A 21,365-nucleotide genomic window follows, 5' to 3' on the forward strand; every position below is an offset into this window, starting at 1 on the left:
TGCCTACTGTCCCCCTCTACAGAACGACACAGGTCTCATGTCTTTATACCCTGTAACAAAAAAGCTATTAAAAATACCCACCGGGCTAGATACTAAACGAAGAAAACTTGCACTTTTCCTACGGTCCCTTACTCACAGCTCCGCAAAGAGCGAGGTCTCCCGGCTAAATGCACATTGCGACGGCTTTAGCGGGGCAGTGTTTGTCATATCGAGCGAAAACAATATAAAAGAAGGTTGTGAAACATTATCAGCCTTGTCCTATTAGCGGTAATATTATTAAGATATTAGAAGGGCAAGTCGTTGTGGAGGTATTGGCGTTTAACTTTACCCCGCTTCGTACAGCCACGTCTGAGCTCGGACGGAGCAGAGCGAGTCAGATTGAGTCGAATGAATGATTCGTCTGAAGTGATTCGCGTGAGGTTCATGATGGCGGACTGGCCCATCAGCAGCAGTGGTGATCGTGTCTCTGTGTTGTTCTCTTTCTCGGAGTTCTCACGACCTTCATCTGTACCCGTGGCGTCTGGATATGAAGTGTTGATGCAGAAGTTTCTCTCTCTCTATGGACATCAGATCGACATTCAGCGGAAGTTCGTCATTCAGTGCTTCTCGGAGGAATGGGCTCAGTACATTGATTTACCGAAGGGATTCGCGATCTCGGAGAGATGTCGCCTGAGATTAGTGCCTCTGCTGAAGGACGTAAGCTCGCACTTTCATACGCGACCTCTAATAATCGCCGTCAAGTTCAAGTTCATGTCGTTATTGGCCTTTAATTGCTGAATGTGTCGGGAATATCGAAAGCAAAACTAACTTTACTCCGCTTGTCAACCTTTGTATGTACGAGGTTTATGTTTCCCTTCGTCGTGTCGTTGTGTTTGTGTAGTCAAATTTACAGGAACAAGAACACGACTGATCTGATCTGATCTCACTGTTCTCATTATGATACGAGTTCGTACTTAAACATTCACGACAAATATAACGGCATCAAGAAAAATCATTCTTTTGTCGTCTTCTCCAGCACTCATTTCTGTTTACGAAATATCGATTTCTTTACTCATCAAAACAATTAGCCAAGTTAAGCGAGATGACAGGTGTCTGCCAGTTATTTAAACGGATGCTCCACCCCAAAACGAATGGTCCTTTTGGTCGGTGGTCTTTGTTTTCTGATGTTTGATTGCATAAAATCTGTGATCATGTTCTCTATGCCATAAAATGCCACTTGGAACCATCTTACAACTCCCAGTTTGAGAACCACTGGTTTATGATCTCAGTGTCATCTCATCATTATCGTCCTATTACAGAAAAAGATCATTTGTGATTTCGTGTGTGTGTCCGTTAGATGACTCCGCTGGGAAACCTGTCAGCATCCACCACGGCTTTCTTCTGCTGTGACATGCAGGAGAGATTCAGACCTGCCATCAAATACTTCGATGACATCATCAGTGTGGGACAGAGACTGGTAACGCACGCATCATGTTTTCATGACACAGAGTTTATGATCTGTTTGATCGGATATGAATGAAGTGTGTGTTTGCGCGCGCAGCTGCAGGGTGCTGGTATTCTGGGTATTCCCGTGCTGGTGTCAGAGCAGTATCCTAAAGGTCTGGGCAGCACAGTACAGGAACTGGATCTGACCGGGGCTAAACTGGTTTTCCCCAAAACCAAGTTCTCCATGGTTCTTCCTGAGGTGGAGGCCGCCCTCGCTGAGCTTCCAGCGGTCCGCAGCGTCGTGCTCTTCGGTGTCGAGGTCGGTATCTGACGTTAAACACAAAGAGAAGTACATGATGAGTTCTGATGAACAGATCGGATCTTTTTTCTCTGCCGCAGACGCACGTGTGCATTCAGCAGACGGCTCTGGATCTGATAGGAAGAGGATTTGAAGTGCACATTGTTGCTGATGCCACGTCCTCTAGAAGTATGATGGACAGAATGTTTGCGCTGGAGGTATGAAGAGTCTCACTTCTAGTTCTGTGACTAATCATGTCAAGTGCTACACATCGAATAAATCCATACTGTACATTCACTGAGAATCAAGAACACGTGGTGCACGTACAACGGCTATATCAACACTTTTCTGAAGCACGTGATGCGTGTGCCACCCCCCCCACACACACCCATGTTCTCTGGTTTGATATGTGAACTAACATTAGGCCAGTCACAAGTGCGTGAAAGACTGACGCAGGAACAGCGCTAGCGCTGATGATAACCCTAATGTACAGTACACCAGATATGTGTTAGAAACACGTGTGGATGTTCTGTGCTGACGGCAGGTGGCGGCCAGTCAGTGCTATGTTGTAGGGTGCAAAAATGTATCACAAATATGTGACGATACAGCTGAAGCAATGTTTCTCATTATTAAAAAAAACGTGTGCTTAAATGTCTGATATTAGTTTAGTAGACAAAAGTATATTTTGCAAACATACATGTTTTTCATGACAAAACTAACATTTAATTTAATAAAAAACATTTTTTAAATGTATGACTTTGACTGAATAATGAAGAAAGAGCAGCCAATAAGAGCACAGAATAGACGGGAACTCCTCTAATATTGTTTAAAAAGCATCTTGGGGTGAGACCTGTAGAAAATGACAAGAAAACATTTCTGCTAATTCAGATGATCAAATATATCACGTTTTCATTTATTTAAACTATAATATTTTGCCATAGTTCCCTTTGTTTTATTTCATCATTTTGATGAGTTTATTATTATTCTCAAATGTGGAAAAATATGAACACATAAGTGAGTAATGCCTGTGGTATGATTTTTTTTTTTACGTGTATGCGAGAGTACACGTACGGCCGGACGCACAGCCTCGCAAAGTATACTTCCTTTGACTCATTTGTGTACACACCGCATTACAACATATTGAAATACCCATAGACATATATATATATAACTAGACGCCGCATTGGCCGCTTTGCTCCGCTGCTGCGATACGTCAATGGCGCCGCCATATTAGTGAGGGCAACAGTGCACTAAAAGCCCACTGAACCCAATGGGAGAGCTGAGCTTTTTCGGCATTAAAAGCACAATCACGTTTACATTTCTTAACATATTTCAATGGTTTACGACAGGGGTCTTCAACGTTTTTCGGGGCAAGGACCCCTTAGATGAGAGATGCATGGAGCAGGGACCCCCTAAATGTGCAAAAGGAGCTATTTAAATAGAAACAACCATATTGTCACAGCAATGTTATGTTAAAACAACAGCATTTGAGATGAAGGTATCAACTGTAACATATTCAGAGCATTATTCCCTATGATGCACAAGGCTTGTTTATCTGATTATTAAACTGATATTTTTATATACGGTACTAAGCCATTCATTTTTTTAGACTGTCCTGAAACCCATTTAAATCCATTCAACTTGTACACCACTTCAGCTAAAGGAATGATGTACAATGCTTAGTCCTATAAAAATACTGACCCTTGATTTATTTTAATGAAACAGATTTATGTATGATTTATTGATTTATTACTCTTAAACACCATTTGAGCTATGAGATATCAAAGATATCAAACAGATTATTAGATGTGTCATTGGATCCTGTGTCCTCAATGGCTGCCTACTGATTGGCTTCATGCTCACGCGCGTGCTCAGCACATGCACAGTAAACGTGTCCCGCATCATTGAGCAATTTTGCAAAGGTTTTGTGTTGAATGGTTTGGGTAATGTACATGCGGAGTACCAAACAAATAATTTTCAAAACAAGCATAGTGCAATATAGATTCAAATATTCAGAGTAATAATCAGGCGATAAAGGAAATAAAATGCAATGTAAATAAAAAGCAAAAATAAGCAAAAAATAAAGGAGCTTTCCCCAGGCATATATTCACTCTTGACTACAAATCCCACAATCCTTAGCACGGCCTGCTTGGCTTGTTCATTCATTCATTGCCAAGTTTTGCATGTGCTAAATTCTGAGCAGCCTCTTCATGGTTACTCTGTTGGATTATTGCGTTTTGTTTGTTAGTTTGTATTTCATCTTGTGAAGCTTTGCTGCCTGCCTGACCCTTACCTGTTGATTTTGGATATTAAAGATGCATTTACATCCTTGACCCTGAAGTCTCAGCGTAGGTTTGTAACATTATTGTTGCATTGAGGCTAAAAGTGTTGGAGTTTGTTAGATTTAAAAGGGCTATAGCTATGTGAAGTGCTACGATGCAAAAACTCTCTTTTAAATGAACATTTTAAGTGTCTACACACAAATAAAAGTGTACAGAGCTGTCACTTGACCGTAACTTAGCTTACAAAAGTGCAAACTTTACAAATATGTCCTTTTAAGGTACCTATGACTTGAAAAGGAACCGTATTTTGTTACTATATATTACTCCTCTTGCAGTGAACAATTAATCCGTGCAAGTTAGTAAACAGGAAAAAATAGTTGTTATGGTAATCTTTAATCAAAATCTGAAAACTTATTTCCGGTCTGGAATGGCGTTCCCTCTCTAATGATGTTGGTTTGATGCCCAATGTTTGAATATCTTTAAGAACTCTCTTCCTATCGTGATATACACTCAGAAAAGTAAATTGTTGGATAAACTTAATTCAATTATTACACCCGTTTCCACACAATTCAATTGATTTATCGGAATGTCAAAAAATGACTTAAGTACAAATTAATAAACATTATGGGGTGTAAGTAATGTTTTTAGTAAGGCATGTTTGTTAAAACTACTTATATTTTCTAATTAAACTAAGGCCTAGTCCTGGTTTAAACTAATCCCTGTCCGGGAAACCGCCCCTGTAGGAAATAATATTCTGAATATGTTCCAGTTGGTTTGATATTTTTTTCTGTTGTCGTTTAATGGATTTATGTAATTACATATATTAGAAGTTGTACAATTATTATAAAATACATAAAATGCTAATTCCAAAAAACGGAGCCTTGTGCAATAACAGGCATGTTTTTCTGAACATGTTAGTACTGGTTTTATAGATTAATGTCACGTAGTTAAATTGTTTAATCAATTTTCATGGTTAATTTATATCGTTTTTTCTAGAAATGAAGCCTTGTGCAACGTAAAGGGCATATATTTATGTCTATCTGAGTTAGTTTGGGCTCGAAACATAACAGGCGCAAAGAGCTTAATTGGTATGAAACTGAATGTCTAATGAATGTCCAACATCAAACTAACTTTACCGCGGTTCCTAATGCTACCAGCTCACGTGAACAGAGCACGTAAATATTATGGAGCAATCTGAGAAAACGTAAGTTTATATAATAACAAATAAATCGTTTTGAATTATGCATGGATCATATGGTTTCTGTAAAACGCTGATGAAAATTAATTATGTACTTTGTCTTTAAGACTTAAAATATGATAGTTTGCTGCACAGCTGTGCCTGTATTTGGGTGCTTTAGTTGCAAAACTTATATGTAAGAAACGTGTCAGATCATGATGATGATTTGTTAACTGACAAAAGTTATGATTAATGATTTATATATTTTGTGCTGAGCCTGAGGGTCCGTGTAGTATTTTCATCCCAGCCGGCCGGGATGAAAGACTTGACGCGTTACGCCAGGGCGAGTGATGTCATTACGTCAGGGCGTAAAAGAATCGGTGAACCGGTCTTTTGAACCGGTTCATTGAAACGAACTGTCCGAAAGACCCGGTTTGCAGAAAAGAGCCGGATTTCCCATCACTAGTTATAATTGTAATGCGCGGGAACTTAAATGAGTCCGCACGGCCGCGCACGTGAACAGCTTAAAGAGAACATTGGTTGTAATATTTCTGTACCCATGCTTTACATTTTTAACAAAAATTTGCCTGTGAGTAAACCGTAATTAGCGGACCCCTTGCAGTACCCCTGGTTGAAGACCCCTGTTTTACGATATACGTATAGAGTACAACTTTACCATGTCTCTAGTTGCTTCGTGTCTCGATTATAGCTACTTTAAAATGAATGGTTGTCATAAGGAAATGTGAAATCCATTATTTGTGCCTGTTATTTGTGAGAATCCACTAGATGGCACCATGTTCAGTGATATGTTGTTGACAAGACGAGCAACAGAATAAATAACCACGTTATAGTAGTCGAGAATAAAACAGACATGTAGCCTAGAGATTGTTTCTGAGATTTATTTGAATCATCGAACAAAACACCCAAGGTAATGTAGTTTAATTTACGTGTTATATAAAAACAAATGTTTTTCACTGTAGAAATGGCTTTTTCTGTAGTAATTTTAGACGATAAAAAGATAAAAGATGTTCTTTTATTTATCCCGTAAACCCGCTACAGCAGTAAAACATGATGTATGTGATATAGTAAAACAAATAACACTGCCGTGCATTGTAAGTATGAAATAGCTGTATATACAGTTAGGGCCATAAATATTTGGACAGAGGCACATTTTTTGTTATTTTAGCTGTGTATCAATATGTTTTCGAGTTACAGTTTTATAATAGATATTGTCTTAAAGTGCACGCTCTCATCTTTATTTAGAGTGTATTCACATCCAGATTAGCTGAAGGATTTAGGAATTACAGCTCTTTAATATGAAGCGCCCCCCTTTTTCAAGGGACCAAAAGTAATTGGACAGTTGAATCAAAAGCTGTTTTATTCACAGGTATGGGCTTTTCCTTAAATAATTTCTTCATAAATGAAGCATGTTAAAGGTCTGGAGTTGATTCTACATGTGGTGTTTGCATTTGGAAGCTGTTGCTGTGAACCCACATCATGGGGTTCAGGGAGATCTCCATGCAAGTGAAACAGACCATAGTTAGATTTTAAAAACACTACACATCCGTCAGAAAGATGCCAGGAACATTAAGAGCAGCCAAATCAACAATTTGGGACATTCTGGGGTAAAAAAACACACCGCTGAGCTCAGTAACAAAACAATCCTAGGTGTCCATATGAGATCAAAGTGGTGGATGATGACATTATCCTCTCCATGATGAAGAAAAACATCTTCACAACGTCCAGACAAGTGAAGAATTAATCCGGATGCTTCTGTCTTCTGTTACATCACCAAAAAAACACCAGTGACCCAGTGCCTGAGGACGTCATGCATGGAAATGGAATCACACTGCCTGAACACTATTTTACTGAAGATGTTGTATGCTCATATCATGAGATATTCCAAGCCTTCTCCATATCTTTTATTCTTTTTAGTCTTATGCAGGCTGAAATTAATTTGATCTCTCCAAAAATATGCTTTCTAGAGCTTGTTCGGCTATTTCAGAAGTCTAATGTACCCATCCTATTCTTGAGGCTTTTGCACCTTGTTGTGAACCCTCTCTATTTTTTCCTTGTATTCTCTTTATTGTTTTGATTGACAAACATTGACATATTTACCTCTTGGAGAGTGTTCTTCACTTGTCTGGAAGTTGTGAAGGTGTTTTTCTTCATCATGGAGAGGATAATGTCATCATCCACCACTTTGATCTCATATGGACGCCTAGGATTGTTTTGTTACTGAGCTCAGCGGTGTGTTGTTTTTTTCCCCCAGAATGTCCCAAATTGTTGATTTGGCCGCTCTTAATGTTCCTGGCATCTTTCTGACGGATGTGTAGTGTTTTTAAAATCTAACTATGGTCTGTTTCACTTGCATGGAGATCTCCCTGAACCCCATGATGTGGGTTCACAGCAACAGCTTCCAAATGCAAACACCACATGTAGAATCAACTCCAGACCTTTAACATGCTTCATTTATGAATTATTTAACAACCATCTGAAACAAGTTATTATATCAATGATTTTGTCAATAGCTCCTATATTCCTAGCAACTTAAATCACAGCAGATTTTTAAAGATTACTTAAGTTCTAACATGTACTTACATGCTTCAAACCAGTGTATTTTTACTGTAAATCGTTGTAATTAATCGTTATCAATAAGTTTGTGTCTAATAAAATTGTTTTTAATATTGATAATGCCAATTCATTTCTTACTGGTTATATACCATTTATAGTTTAATATCAGATATATATATACACTCACCTAAAGGATTATTAGGAACACCTGTTCAATTTCTCATTAATGCAATTATCTAATCAACCAATCACATGGCAGTTGCTTCAATGCATTTAGGGGTGTGGTCCTGGTCAAGACAATCTCCTGAACTCCAAACTGAATGTCAGAATGGGAAAGAAAGGTGATTTAAGCAATTTTGAGCGTGGCATGGTTGTTGGTGCCAGACGGGCCGGTCTGAGTATTTCACAATCTGCTCAGTTACTGGGATTTTCACGCACAACCATTTCTAGGGTTTACAAAGAATGGTGTGAAAAGGGAAAAACATCCAGTATGCGGCAGTCCTGTGGGCGAAAATGCCTTGTTGATGCTAGAGGTCAGAGGAGAATGGGCCGACTGATTCAAGCTGATAGAAGAGCAACTTTGACTGAAATAACCACTCGTTACAACCGAGGTATGCAGCAAAGCATTTGTGAAGCCACAACACGCACAACCTTGAGGCAGATGGGCTACAACAGCAGAAGACCCCACCGGGTACCACTCATCTCCACTACAAATAGGAAAAAGAGGCTACAATTTGCACGAGCTCACCAAAATTGGACAGTTGAAGACTGGAAAAATGTTGCCTGGTCTGATGAGTCTCGATTTCTGTTGAGACATTCAAATGGTAGAGTCAGAATTTGGCGTAAACAGAATGAGAACATGGATCCATCATGCCTTGTTACCACTGTGCAGGCTGGTGGTGGTGGTGTAATGGTGTGGGGGATGTTTTCTTGGCACACTTTAGGCCCCTTAGTGCCAATTGGGCATCGTTTAAATGCCACGGCCTACCTGAGCATTGTTTCTGACCATGTCCATCCCTTTATGACCACCATGTACCCATCCTCTAATGGCTACTTCCAGCAGGATAATGCACCATGTCACAAAGCTCGAATCATTTCAAATTGGTTTCTTGAACATGACAATGAGTTCACTGTACTAGAATGGCCCCCACAGTCACCAGATCTCAACCCGATAGAACATCTTTGGGATGTGGTGGAACGGGAGCTTCGTGCCCTGGATGTGCATCCCACAAATCTCCATCAACTGCAAGATGCTATCCTATCAATATGGGCCAACATTTCTAAAGAATGCTTTCAGCACCTTGTTGAATCAATGCCACGTAGAATTAAGGCAGTTCTGAAGGCGAAAGGGGGTCAAACACCGTATTAGTATGGTGTTCCTAATAATCCTTTAGGTGAGTGTATATACTCACCTAAAGGATTATTAGGAACACCATACTAATACGGTGTTTGACCCCCTTTCGCCTTCAGAACTGCCTTAATTCTACGTGGCATTGATTCAACAAGGTGCTGAAAGCATTCTTTAGAAATGTTGGCCCATATTGATAGGATAGCATCTTGCAGTTGATGGAGATTTGTGGGATGCACATCCAGGGCACGAAGCTCCCGTTCCACCACATCCCAAAGATGTTCTATCGGGTTGAGATCTGGTGACTGTGGGGGCCATTCTAGTACAGTGAACTCATTGTCATGTTCAAGAAACCAATTTGAAATGATTCGAGCTTTGTGACATGGTGCATTATCCTGCTGGAAGTAGCCATTAGAGGATGGGTACATGGTGGTCATAAAGGGATGGACATGGTCAGAAACAATGCTCAGGTAGGCCGTGGCATTTAAACGATGCCCAATTGGCACTAAGGGGCCTAAAGTGTGCCAAGAAAACATCCCCCACACCATTACACCACCACCACCAGCCTGCACAGTGGTAACAAGGCATGATGGATCCATGTTCTCATTCTGTTTACGCCAAATTCTGACTCTACCATTTGAATGTCTCAACAGAAATCGAGACTCATCAGACCAGGCAACATTTTTCCAGTCTTCAACTGTCCAATTTTGGTGAGCTCGTGCAAATTGTAGCCTCTTTTTCCTATTTGTAGTGGAGATGAGTGGTACCCGGTGGGGTCTTCTGCTGTTGTAGCCCATCTGCCTCAAGGTTGTGCGTGTTGTGGCTTCACAAATGCTTTGCTGCATACCTCGGTTGTAACGAGTGGTTATTTCAGTCAAAGTTGCTCTTCTATCAGCTTGAATCAGTCGGCCCATTCTCCTCTGACCTCTAGCATCAACAAGGCATTTTCGCCCACAGGACTGCCGCATACTGGATGTTTTTCCCTTTTCACACCATTCTTTGTAAACCCTAGAAATGGTTGTGCGTGAAAATCCCAGTAACTGAGCAGATTGTGAAATACTCAGACCGGCCCGTCTGGCACCAACAACCATGCCACGCTCAAAATTGCTTAAATCACCTTTCTTTCCCATTCTGACATTCAGTTTGGAGTTCAGGAGATTGTCTTGACCAGGACCACACCCCTAAATGCATTGAAGCAACTGCCATGTGATTGGTTGATTAGATAATTGCATTAATGAGAAATTGAACAGGTGTTCCTAATAATCCTTTAGGTGAGTGTATATATATATATATATGTCTATGGCAATACCTCTCCGGGCCTACAGGGGTCAGGTTTTCTTCTACTACCTTGAATCGATGCTCCCAGGACACGGTCGCCACCTGGTGGTTAAACTAATTACTTCAAGAAATGTGTAGTGTGTCCACGACCTGCGCATACTTTGTACGCGAGGTAAAAAATTTCGGCGGTGCGTGTACAGTACGTGCATATTATTCTGATGACGAAATTTGCATCACGCGCACTGTACGCTGTCCATCGCGAGCGCTTAAAAAGGGAACCGTACTTCAGCCTTAAGTGTCCCAAAACTTTTGCCCGGCAGTGTAATCTGGTGTTTCCTACTGACAAAATCTGTCGATTTTTAGGTTTGTATATAGATAAACATACACATGTCCCTCTCACAGCTACACCCCTGCGCTGAGCTGACTGTTGGGATTCATTTCAATCCATCTGCATCTATGATATTAATCATCATGTAAATAAATAATCACTCGTTACCATTTATCATGTTACAACGCTGTTTAGTGTAAAAATTTCAGATGTATTATGAAACATGTAGTGAATAGAAAAGAAATACAGACGTACTGACTGTATCAGCGCTATTAATTGTCTGCTGCGTGATCTGATGAGGATTTGTGTCTCTTAGCGTCTGGCCCGCACTGGAATCCTCATCACCACCAGTGAATCTGTCCTCCTGCAGCTGGTGAATGATAAAGAACATCCCAAGTTTAAAGAGATCCAGAACATCATTAAAGTCAGCGCTCCAGAGTCAGGCCTGCTGTCCAAAATCTGATCACACGCCTGTTAAGTGTCTCACGCACACGTCACTGATGACTGAAACATGAGTGTGTGATTGAGGTACATTTGTGTTTATTGCCCTGTTAAGACCTGTGCTTTCTGTTATTGTTTATTGTAAATCTTTATATTCTTACCCTCACCGTAGGTTTTGAAGATGTTTTGAAGACTTTTCTGTGGTTGTGTGTTTGTGTTGATTTGGGCCCGTAGCTTGATGATGATGATGTGTGTGTATATGGTGCCTAGAGATGAACAACAGTCTCTTGATTTTCATGACATGACAACATTACTTTATGTAAACATGATTTTTATCACAGTTTTGTAGCTGAAATAAATGTTTATATGCACTAAATATTGAAAGTGTAAAGGTGTTTCATGTATATTGTCATCCAACATGGTAAAACGAAAATGCTGCTTTGAGTAATATTCGCAACTAAACTGGAAAAGCTCTGTTATGTTCATGTTTTGTCAGAGCGTTTAGAGACTGATAATCTAACTCTAGTCATTATTTTTGGTGGCAAGACCTGAACTTATGCTCTGGCTCTCATGTTCATGTGGGGAAACACATTATTTCTGTGTGCCATGTATGCTTCAATTCAGTTTTATTTATATAAAATTACAGAAAATAGTTCCTGTAGTAAAGAGATGTCATTATTAATTCATTAATCCTGATGGTTTCAATTGAAAAGCACACTCCAATACGTGTCGTCATTGCAAAATGATAACGGAATTTTGGAGCTTTCAAATATTGGAAGAGACGGGATAAATGGTATATAACTCCAACTGTATTCATCTGAAAGTAGAAGGTCATATACACTTAGAATGCCTTGAGGGTGAGTAAACCTGGGGTAATTTTGTGTTTTGGCTGAACTATACCTTGGAATTATTTTCATCTTGTTGAGGTATATGGGCCATTCTACAGAAAATCAGGGTTGGAAACATCTTGAAATTGTTTGTTTGTTTTTCAGAATTTTTTGATGTAAGCAAATTGTATAATATCAAAGGTACACATTTCTAGTATATGTGCAGTTAATTTTCATATTGTAATTTCATAAAGTTTTGAAATATTCTTCCTTTTCCCAAATTTAGTCACTACCGAAACACAATAATATATAATTGAATAAAAGGATTATATTTACACATTAAGATTTTGTTTAAATCGACTTTGTAAATATATTAGCTATTTTTAAAAAATGTTTCCACATGTAAATCAATAACAATCACAATTTTCACAATATTTCAATTTATGAGATTTGTTGCATTTTGAATCCAATCTTTCTTTGTAAAAGGCATCAAATTGATCGTACTGATTTCAAAGTTAAGGATTCATTAGTTTATATATACATTGAACCAAACACTATCATAACATCTTAGTTGATCATTTAATTTACTTTATTTTTGACAAAACATTCCATGTTTCGGTCGTGACACACATTTTCAGTAGTGATGGTAATGTTTCAACATGTTAATACAAATAACTAACTATGTTGCACATACGCAGGCAGCACATACATTATAGCAGACGTCTGACGGTAAATATCTAATAGAAAACCTACAGCTCACATACTATATCACTACTATAACATACTAAAAACTAATGCTTTGCATAACTGTACGGAGTTTTGTTTATTTCCTCAAATAAAATATTAAGTGTTTCTTTTTCTCACTACCAAAACAATTTTTGTCACTACCGAAACAATGATACCCAGTGATACGTTTCGGTCATGAACATTTTTAAATGCTTTAAGCCTAGCTCAAAGATGCTAATCAGCACATGGTTAGCAGGCACAGTTCTGAACAGATGTACACATAAAAACTAAATTTTATGGAATAACGCACAAAAAAGTTTGCTTAATTGCAGAAGAAAAGAGATGTTTGGTAGTGACGTTCCTTAAAGTTACACAGATTTTCAGACTTTTGAACACATTTACTTTAAAATGATAAGACCGATCTACTCACTATGTACAGTGCCCTCCACTAATATTGGCACCCTTGGTAAATATGAGCAAAGAAGGCTGTAAAAATAATTCTGCATTGTTTCTCCTTTTGATCTTTTATACAAGCAAATGAAATGAGTCTGACGAGGTTTGAGAATATATGGCAAGTCATCGGAGTCCATTCCTTCACGCAGAATCTCTTCAGATCCTTCAAATGTTGGTGCTCTCTTATGTTCAGTTCATCCACTCGTTCTCTCTAGGGTTCGGATCAGGGAACTGGGATGGCTGTGGCAGGATCTTGATTTTGTGTTCAGTGACCCATTTTTTATTGGTGTTGATGTTTATTTTGAACCAGTGTGCTGATGGAAGATCTAACCACGACCCATTATAAGATTTCTAGCAGAGCAAGTCAGGTTTTGATTTTTATCTGTTGGTATTTGATATAAAACATATTGTCGTGAATCTGATCAACATGTCCAGAACCTCTGGTATAAAAGTAGGTTCACAACAATAAAGATCTGGTGACATATTTAACTGTGGACATGGGGCATTTTTTTTATCCCTGTGTGCACCAAACCTATCTTGCCAAAAAAACTCTTTTTCATGTCATATGGCCATAGACCCCAGTCCTGGTTGAAGTTCCAGTATGGCAGATTCATATGGTGCAGTTTATTTTTGCATAAGAGCAGAAGATTTGTTTCTTGAACAGTGTCCCAAACAACTTGTGGTGATGGAGGTGCAGTTTTCCTTAATTTTTATGAAATGCTTTCTGACCCCAAAATTCAACTGATTACTGCAATTTTCCATCTGAACTCTTTGAAGAGTCTTTGGCCACTCAAATTCTTCTCCTAGTTGTGCATTGAGACAATATAGACACATCCTGTTTCAAGATGATTTTCAACATCTCCAGTCCATTAAAACTTCTTGATCATTGCCCTGATGTTGGAAATTAGATTTTTTTTATTGTTTTAACTATTTCCTTACAACCATTTTGTGTCAACAGAACTATATTGCACAATTGAACTACACTGTAAAAAAAATCCCATAAAAAACGGATAAATTACTGTCAGAAAATGACCAGTACATTTTCCTTTATTTTATGGAAATTTCTGTTAATGCTAAAATGCAATTTTAAGCAGTGCAAAATGTAAAATACAGGTAAAACAACTGTAAAAATGAATACAGAAAATTCCTTCATATTAATACAATATATTATGCCCTATTTTTACTGATTTCTTTTCGAGTGTAGAGTCTTTGGTTTTATTCATTGTGATAAATGATTAAGGGGGTTTGGGCTTTGTTGCTAATATTATTCTCCTGTGAAACAAGAAGTCATAACTGGACAACATCATGTTTCTAGTCACCTTGGTGTGCTAAGAAACTGTAAACATCAATGGGAATATACTTGGGAGATATTTTACTTCAATTCCAATAATTGTGACCAGGGTGTATTAGATTTTTTTTCATAATGTGATATTCCCCCCACTTCAAATTGTTTGACTTTAATGAAATGTTGGAATGTTGTAGATTTTTTGAATAAAAGATCTAAAGGAGAAACAATGCAGATTTATTTTTACAGCCTTCTTTGCTCATATTTACCAAGGGTGCCAATAATAGTGGAGGGGTGTGGCTAAAATCAGTCTCAGGCAAACGGTGACGTATTGCTGCAAAGGAGGAAAAAGCAGGACACAGAGGACCTCTACATAAAGACGGAAGAGACACAAGGAGCATGGTCATCGGAACCCAGGAGGCAAAGAATAGTGATTGGAAACATAGGACGGCTTCCCATGCCAAGGGGTGCAGCTCATGTGTTATCCAGGGGAAAGGTGGACCCACTTGTACTCTCTGATGAAGTACCAGACTTCGAACAGTCGCGAGGTTGAAAGCTGTAATTCTCAAGTTCATTCCTAAGCACAAGCAGGGTAACACAAACCAAGACACAACTGATAACAAAGACCATCCAAGGGGCAAGGTAATCCAGATGTTAAATATCACACGACAAGACACAAGGTTGTAGGCAAACAGCCAAAATGAACGAGCACAAGATAATAGACACGAGGGCTTCTTAAAGGGAACCAAATCAAGAAGGGACAGGTGCGTGGCATGAAATCATTAACAATTATTAATGAGGAAACGAGAGGGGAGGAACAGAGACGAGATCGGAGATAGAGTATGGAACGCCAAAAGGGTCTAAATGTATCTCTCCACATTAAATAAGGGATCCTGCCGTGATTCTGCCACAAGATCAAGACAGACATGATGTTCATGTCTAGTGGTGTTTAAGTCTAGTGTTAGTTAGTAGTCTATGTCCTGTTTTGCTTATTATCCTGTTTTCTCGTTTGTACCCCATCGTGGGTTTTTGTTTTGTTTTATGTTTAATAAATCCTATATATCGCTAATTGGGTTCTTCTCTCCCTGTGATCGTGACAGCACTGGTTAAAGTCGTGAACAACTGTAGTAAAGTAGTGGGTATGAAAATGATGGGGCTGTCTGATTTGTACAACAGGCAGGTGCTTAAGAAAGCGAATAATATTATATCGGATAGCTCTCATCCTCTCCATAATGCATTTTATACCATTCCTTCTGGATCTTTATATAGAGTTCATAGAGCCAAGACCAACAGATTCAAATTCTCATTAGTACCTTGCGCCATAAGATTGATTAACGCACATAGAAAAAGGTAGTTTATTTTTATATGTGTTTTTTAATATTTATTCTTGGTGAATTTACTGTGTATTTGTCCTTGTGAATTTCCTGTGTATTTGTCCTTGTACTTGGTGTGTGTTGACTCCATGCTGCAGAACAAATTGCCCCTAAGGGGGCCAATAAAAGTGATTAAGACATTAAGACTTACCCCAATACTCATTAACAGTCCATCCAAAACTTTACCCATATTCTCAGCAATCTTTCAAGACATTCTTAATTGAATGTCTTTCTGACCGGCCTTTTCCAGTATCTCATTTTTAACTTGCTCCTTCTCATTTCTAGAGGCATTATTTCCGTCTCTACATGAAGTGATGACACAGGCGATGATCTTACTACTCCACAGTATATCCTTAATGCTTGAGTTTGGATTGCCTCAACATTTGAAAGGAGCTACATAGGCCTACCATGCTGCCATAATCCATCTGGTCCAATCAGTGCCACATAAATACTTTTAAGCGATTGATGACATGCTCCCCATTCAACTCCTGCAAAATATTTCATTATATTAATCACAATTTTTTACATTTGTCTATTATTTTCTTTATATATAATCTGAAATTTACTTTTGAGCCATCCAAATTCCTAAAAACCAACTACTAGTAACTAGTAGTTACATCACTAACTACTGATGTTTGCTCCAGTGATTCTCCGTACACTTGAATATTTATTGAGGGATTCATTCTTCTTTTTGAAAAACAAATGACATTTTTGACACAGAAAATCTGTAACCTGCTGACAAGCCCTCAGAGCCCGCTGCCCAGCCGCCAGAGCACACTGCCTCCCAGAATGTCCCGAGCCGGTCCCGTTTGGCCTCCCAGAAATGTCCCAAGCCGGTCCCGTCCGGCCTCCCAGAATGTCCCGAGCTGGTCCCGCCCAGTCTACCCTCGACAGCCAACTCTCCCTCGCCAGTTCCCAAGCTCCCGCCCTCCCTCCCTCTTCCTCCTCTGCCTTCGTTGGTCTGTGAGTCAGCCCTGGACCAGTTGACCCCTGAACTGAACTCATCCATGTCTCCGCCCTCAGCCTTCGAGGCCCAGACTCCATCTCGGCCCTTCGACCCAGCGGCTACACCTCCGCTCCGCTCACAGCTCCCTGTCCCGTCATCCTACTGGCCTGTCCTGTCACTGTGTCCCGGCATCCTACTGGCTTCACCAGGCTCCCTTGTCCCTCTGGCTCCGCCTTGGTCAGTCATCGACCATCCGCTGCCTCTGGGCTCCACTCCTCTGGCTACACCTCATCGCAACGCCACTTCTGCGTTGTCAGGCTCCTCCTTCCCCGCGGCTCCTCCGCAGTCCTCAGTCACACTGGCTCCGCCGCGGTCTGCCTTGCCCAAACCTTCGCCTTGGTCGCTTGAGCTGTTGGCTTCGCCTCAGACCTTCAAACCTTAGGCGTCCCCCGGGCTCTCCATCTGCGTGGCTACACCCTGGACTCCTCCGGTGTCGTCTCTGTCTCTCGTCACCAAGGTCTCGTCAGCCTGCTCTCCACCATGGCTCCTCAACTCAACTCAACTTTATTTATATAGCGCTTTTACAATTTTCATTGTTACAAAGCAGCTGTACATGAGACACAATGACTACAAGCAAAACAATCAGAGTTGTACCTGCAAAAACAAGAAAAGGTTGAAAACACAGAAGACAGACACACCCACACACAAAACACTCCACACACACAACACGCACACGCACCAACACACACAGACACAGAGACACACACACACACACACACACACACACACGTACGTACACAGACAAGTACGCACACACACACACGCTCAGTGAGAGCACACATTTAGGATAAAGGAGAGAGAAGCACAGGTCAAATATAACAGATAATAAATTCCTATATGCAATATTAATTAAGTAAAACTTTAAGATTCTAAAGCAGCCCCCCCGGTCAGGCAGATAGTGCAAAAACAGTATGCAAACGGTGGCGAGGAACCCAAAACTCTAATCGAGAAAAAAAACCTCAGGAGAACCCAGGCCCAACCAGGGGATTCCAGTTCCCCTCTGGCAAAAGCTGCTGCCTCTGCACAAGCTCCAGAGAGCTTGCACAACAAGGCTAAATAAAATAAATAAACTTAATAATAAAATAAATTATAGTTTAAGATTATCATTAATAATCTAATAGCATTTGAAATTTTGTGGTGAAGACATGTCAAGAGACCGCGTCCTTCTTTATCCAGCTCTATCATCTCAGCTCTTGTCAGGTCCCCACTTCCCATTCTCCGCTCTACCATCAGGTCAGACCATGAACTGCATCCTGCTCGCTGTGGTAACCTTGGAACAATGAGACAAGACTGGCTGAGAGTAGAGTACTGTTCTGTACTGTTCTGGCTCCTCCCTCCCTCGACGCCACCCTGGAACCTCCTTCTGGCTACCTTTTGGGTCCTCCTCATGTCTCTGCTCTGGACACCTCCCCAGCCCTATCGACCACCTCCTGCCTTCCCTTTGGCAACCCCTCGTCCACTGCCTGAGATCCCACCCCCCCTCCTCTGTTAGTCTACGGTGCGAGGTCGTGCCTTCCGGAAGGGGGGGGGGGTAATGTCACATTTATGTCTGTTTCCCTGTTTAGTTTTCTCCGTTTCTACCCTTGGACTATATTTTGCCACGAACCCTTACCTCCACCTCGTTTGTTGCACCCGCACCTGATGATCATTCCCTGTACTGCATTTAAGCCCTGTGTCTTCCTCAGTTCTTTGTCGAGTCTCAAACAAGTTATGTTTACCCATTCATTAAAGTTTGTGGATTACTTATACCTCATCGTCTGTCGTCAGTGAGCAACACGTAACAAGTTGCACAAGATGGCGCTAATGAGATTTTGCGACACCACGGTAGGCAGACTAAGATGAATACCAAGGCGCCATCCTAGTAAATAGTGTTACGAACCCCGATAAAGTCTAGGGGTAAACGAGGTTGTAACAAAATTGTTAGACTGACGGTCACTTCAGTCCCCTGATCCAGAAAGCGCCAAACACTAGATATAATAATAGTATTGTTTTTATTTTGCAACAAAAAGGAGTAACAGAAAGCATTGACTAGGCCAACACACAAAACAAAACACTCTTACTGCCCAGGTAAAACTTCAAAACATGTAACATGTATCAAAAGAAAAAGAAATAAACGACATAAACTAACCTCTCTCCCTTACTAACAAAAACATAGAGAAACGGTAGAAAAATGGCACCCTCTCCCTACCGCTTCCTAAAGGTATAACAAAGAAAGTATTAGACAAGATTAAAGAATAAACAAAAACAATCAACATTAACATTAACAAAGGTAAGTAAGTTACTCTTGGAGATTTTGCAATCAAGCCATCCATTCACAAAGTGGAGAGAAAAAACCCACACTCAGTCACACACAGCCCCACTAGTGACTGATTCTGGATCAGGACAAAGAGTGAAGCGCATTTCGGTCAGCAGTCCAGCATTGCTTCTTTTCCACTAATACTTGTATCTGGATTAAAGCTTGACTCACTGGGGCCCAGGTCAGGGAGCAGACAGAATGACTTAACCAACTGTCTGCCTGCCATCTCACATCGCAGAATACACAAAATGTACAACATGTAATAATCCCTTCTCCCAAACATAATAAAATAGAGAATGTGTCTGTCCCCCGGATTAGCAAACATAAAATAATGCGTAAACCTCTTGAAAGTAATTTAATAAACGTTAAACAAATTAAACATGAACAACTGATAATCAACTGTTACGACTCGGATTGCTAAATATTAGATCTCTCTCTAATAAAGCACTTTTTGTTAACGACATGATAACAGATCATAAAATAGACATGCTCTGTTTGACAGAAACATGGCTAAAACCAGATGATTATATTACTTTAAATGAATCTGTCCCCCAAGATTATTATTATAAACATGAGCCTCGTCTAAAAGGCAGAGGGGGAGGTGTCGCAGCACTTTACAATAACTCTCAGTACAGCATGGAAGGATAGTATTCGAAAACACAGGAAAGCCCTAAAAACGTCTAGATCCGCCTACTTTTCATCACTAATAGAAGAAAACCAGCACAACCCTAGGTTTTTATTTAACACGGTGGCTAAATTAACAAAAATAAATCGTCAGTGACTTCTGATCCTGTATATCAGCAAAACAGTGATGAATTTATGAACTACTTCACATATAAAATCCAAGATATTAGAGAAAAAATTATAAGAATGCAACCAGAAGTGAAACCTGCTGAACAAACTAACTACAGCGCCCTTAAGGAGAAAATGCAATTATTTTATACCGTAGATCAAGATGAGCTGTCTAAAATCATTAGATCATCTAAATCAACAACATGCAGGCTAGACCCTATACCTACAAATCTACTGAAAGAGATGCTCCCAGAAATTATAGATCCTATTCTTGGTATTATTAACTCATCTCTGACATTAGGACATGTGCCTAAAGCATATAAAGTGGCTGTTATAAGGGCCCTTGTCAAAAAACCCTAGAGAACTAGGGAACTACAGGCCTATATCGAATCTACCTTTCATATCTAAAGTTCTGGAAAAAGTAGTTTCAACTCAATTATGCTCCTTCCTCCAAAGGAATGTCATCAATGAAGAATTCCAGTCTGGATTTCGAGCATGTCACAGTACAGAGACTGCTTTGATCAGAGTTACAAATGATCTGCTATTGGCGTCTGACCGAGGTTGTATCTCGTTATTGGTGCTGCTAGACCTTAGTGCTGCATTCGATACCATTGACCACAGCACACTCCTACATAGACTCGAAAATTATGTCGGCATTAAAGGAATAGCTTTGAAATGGTTTAAATCTTATTTATCCGACTGTTTTCAATTTGTAGCAATAAACAACGAGGTGTCACGCAAATCGCAAGTCCAATACGGTGTACCACAGGGCTCAGTCTTAGGGCCTCTGCTCTTCGCAGTATACATGCTACCTCTAGGAGATATAATAAAGCGACACGGAGTTAGCTTTCATTGTTATGCTGATGATACTCAACTTTATATTTCCTCGAAGCCTCATGAAACACAGCAGTTCCATCGAATAATGGAATGCATAGTCGATATAAAAAACTGGATGAGTAACAACTTTTTATTACTGAACTCGGACAAAACAGAAGTGTTACTTATTGGACCGAAAACAGCCATACGTAACAACCAAGAATACTGTTTAACTATTGACGGATGTTCCATAAAACCCTCGTCGTCAGCAAAGAATCTTGGCGTTCTATTCGATAGTAATCTGTCATTTAAGAGCCACGTCGCCAACACCTGTAAAATTGCGTTTTTCCATCTTAAGAATATATCTAAACTACGTCATATACTGTCACTGTCAGATGCAGAGAAGTTAATTCATGCATTCATGACATCAAGACTAGATTACTGTAATGCACTGTTAGGTGGTTGCCCTGCAGGCTTATTACAAAAACTCCAACTGGTCCAAAACGCTGCAGCTCGAGTTCTTACACGTACAAAAAAGTATGAACATATTAGCCCGGTTCTGTCAACCTTGCACTGGTTACCTATAAAGCATCGCGTTAACTTTAAAATCTTGCTTATTACCTATAAAGCCCTACATGGT

The 21,365-nt window shown here is 40.0% G+C and overlaps 1 protein-coding gene across 1 annotated transcript; it reads left to right on the top strand.

Annotated features, from left to right (window-relative positions):
• Positions 1-192: 192 nt before the first annotated feature.
• isoc1 (isochorismatase domain containing 1) lies at positions 193-12,291 on the top strand. Its single transcript, XM_057320404.1, has 5 exons — positions 193-696; positions 1,337-1,456; positions 1,541-1,744; positions 1,825-1,941; positions 11,027-12,291. The coding sequence occupies exons 1-5, from the start codon at positions 388-390 to the stop codon at positions 11,171-11,173; spliced, it is 897 nt and encodes a 298-aa protein (XP_057176387.1). The 5' UTR covers positions 193-387; the 3' UTR covers positions 11,174-12,291.
• The last annotated feature ends 9,074 nt before the right edge of the window (positions 12,292-21,365 follow it).

Source organism: Triplophysa rosa, linkage group LG22 (genome assembly GCF_024868665.1).
Source record: "Triplophysa rosa linkage group LG22, Trosa_1v2, whole genome shotgun sequence".
In the NCBI taxonomy this organism is placed as follows: Eukaryota; Metazoa; Chordata; class Actinopteri; order Cypriniformes; family Nemacheilidae; genus Triplophysa; species Triplophysa rosa.

Excerpts from the sequence above, each read along its gene's own strand:
- isoc1 (XM_057320404.1), top strand. The coding sequence starts at position 388 with ATGAATGATTCGTCTGAAGTGATTCGCGTGAGGTTCATGATGGCGGAC. Across the intron at positions 697-1,336 it reads TAGTGCCTCTGCTGAAGGAC|ATGACTCCGCTGGGAAACCT; the intron begins GTAAGCTCGCAC and ends TGTGTCCGTTAG. Across the intron at positions 1,942-11,026 it reads ACAGAATGTTTGCGCTGGAG|CGTCTGGCCCGCACTGGAAT; the intron begins GTATGAAGAGTC and ends TGTGTCTCTTAG.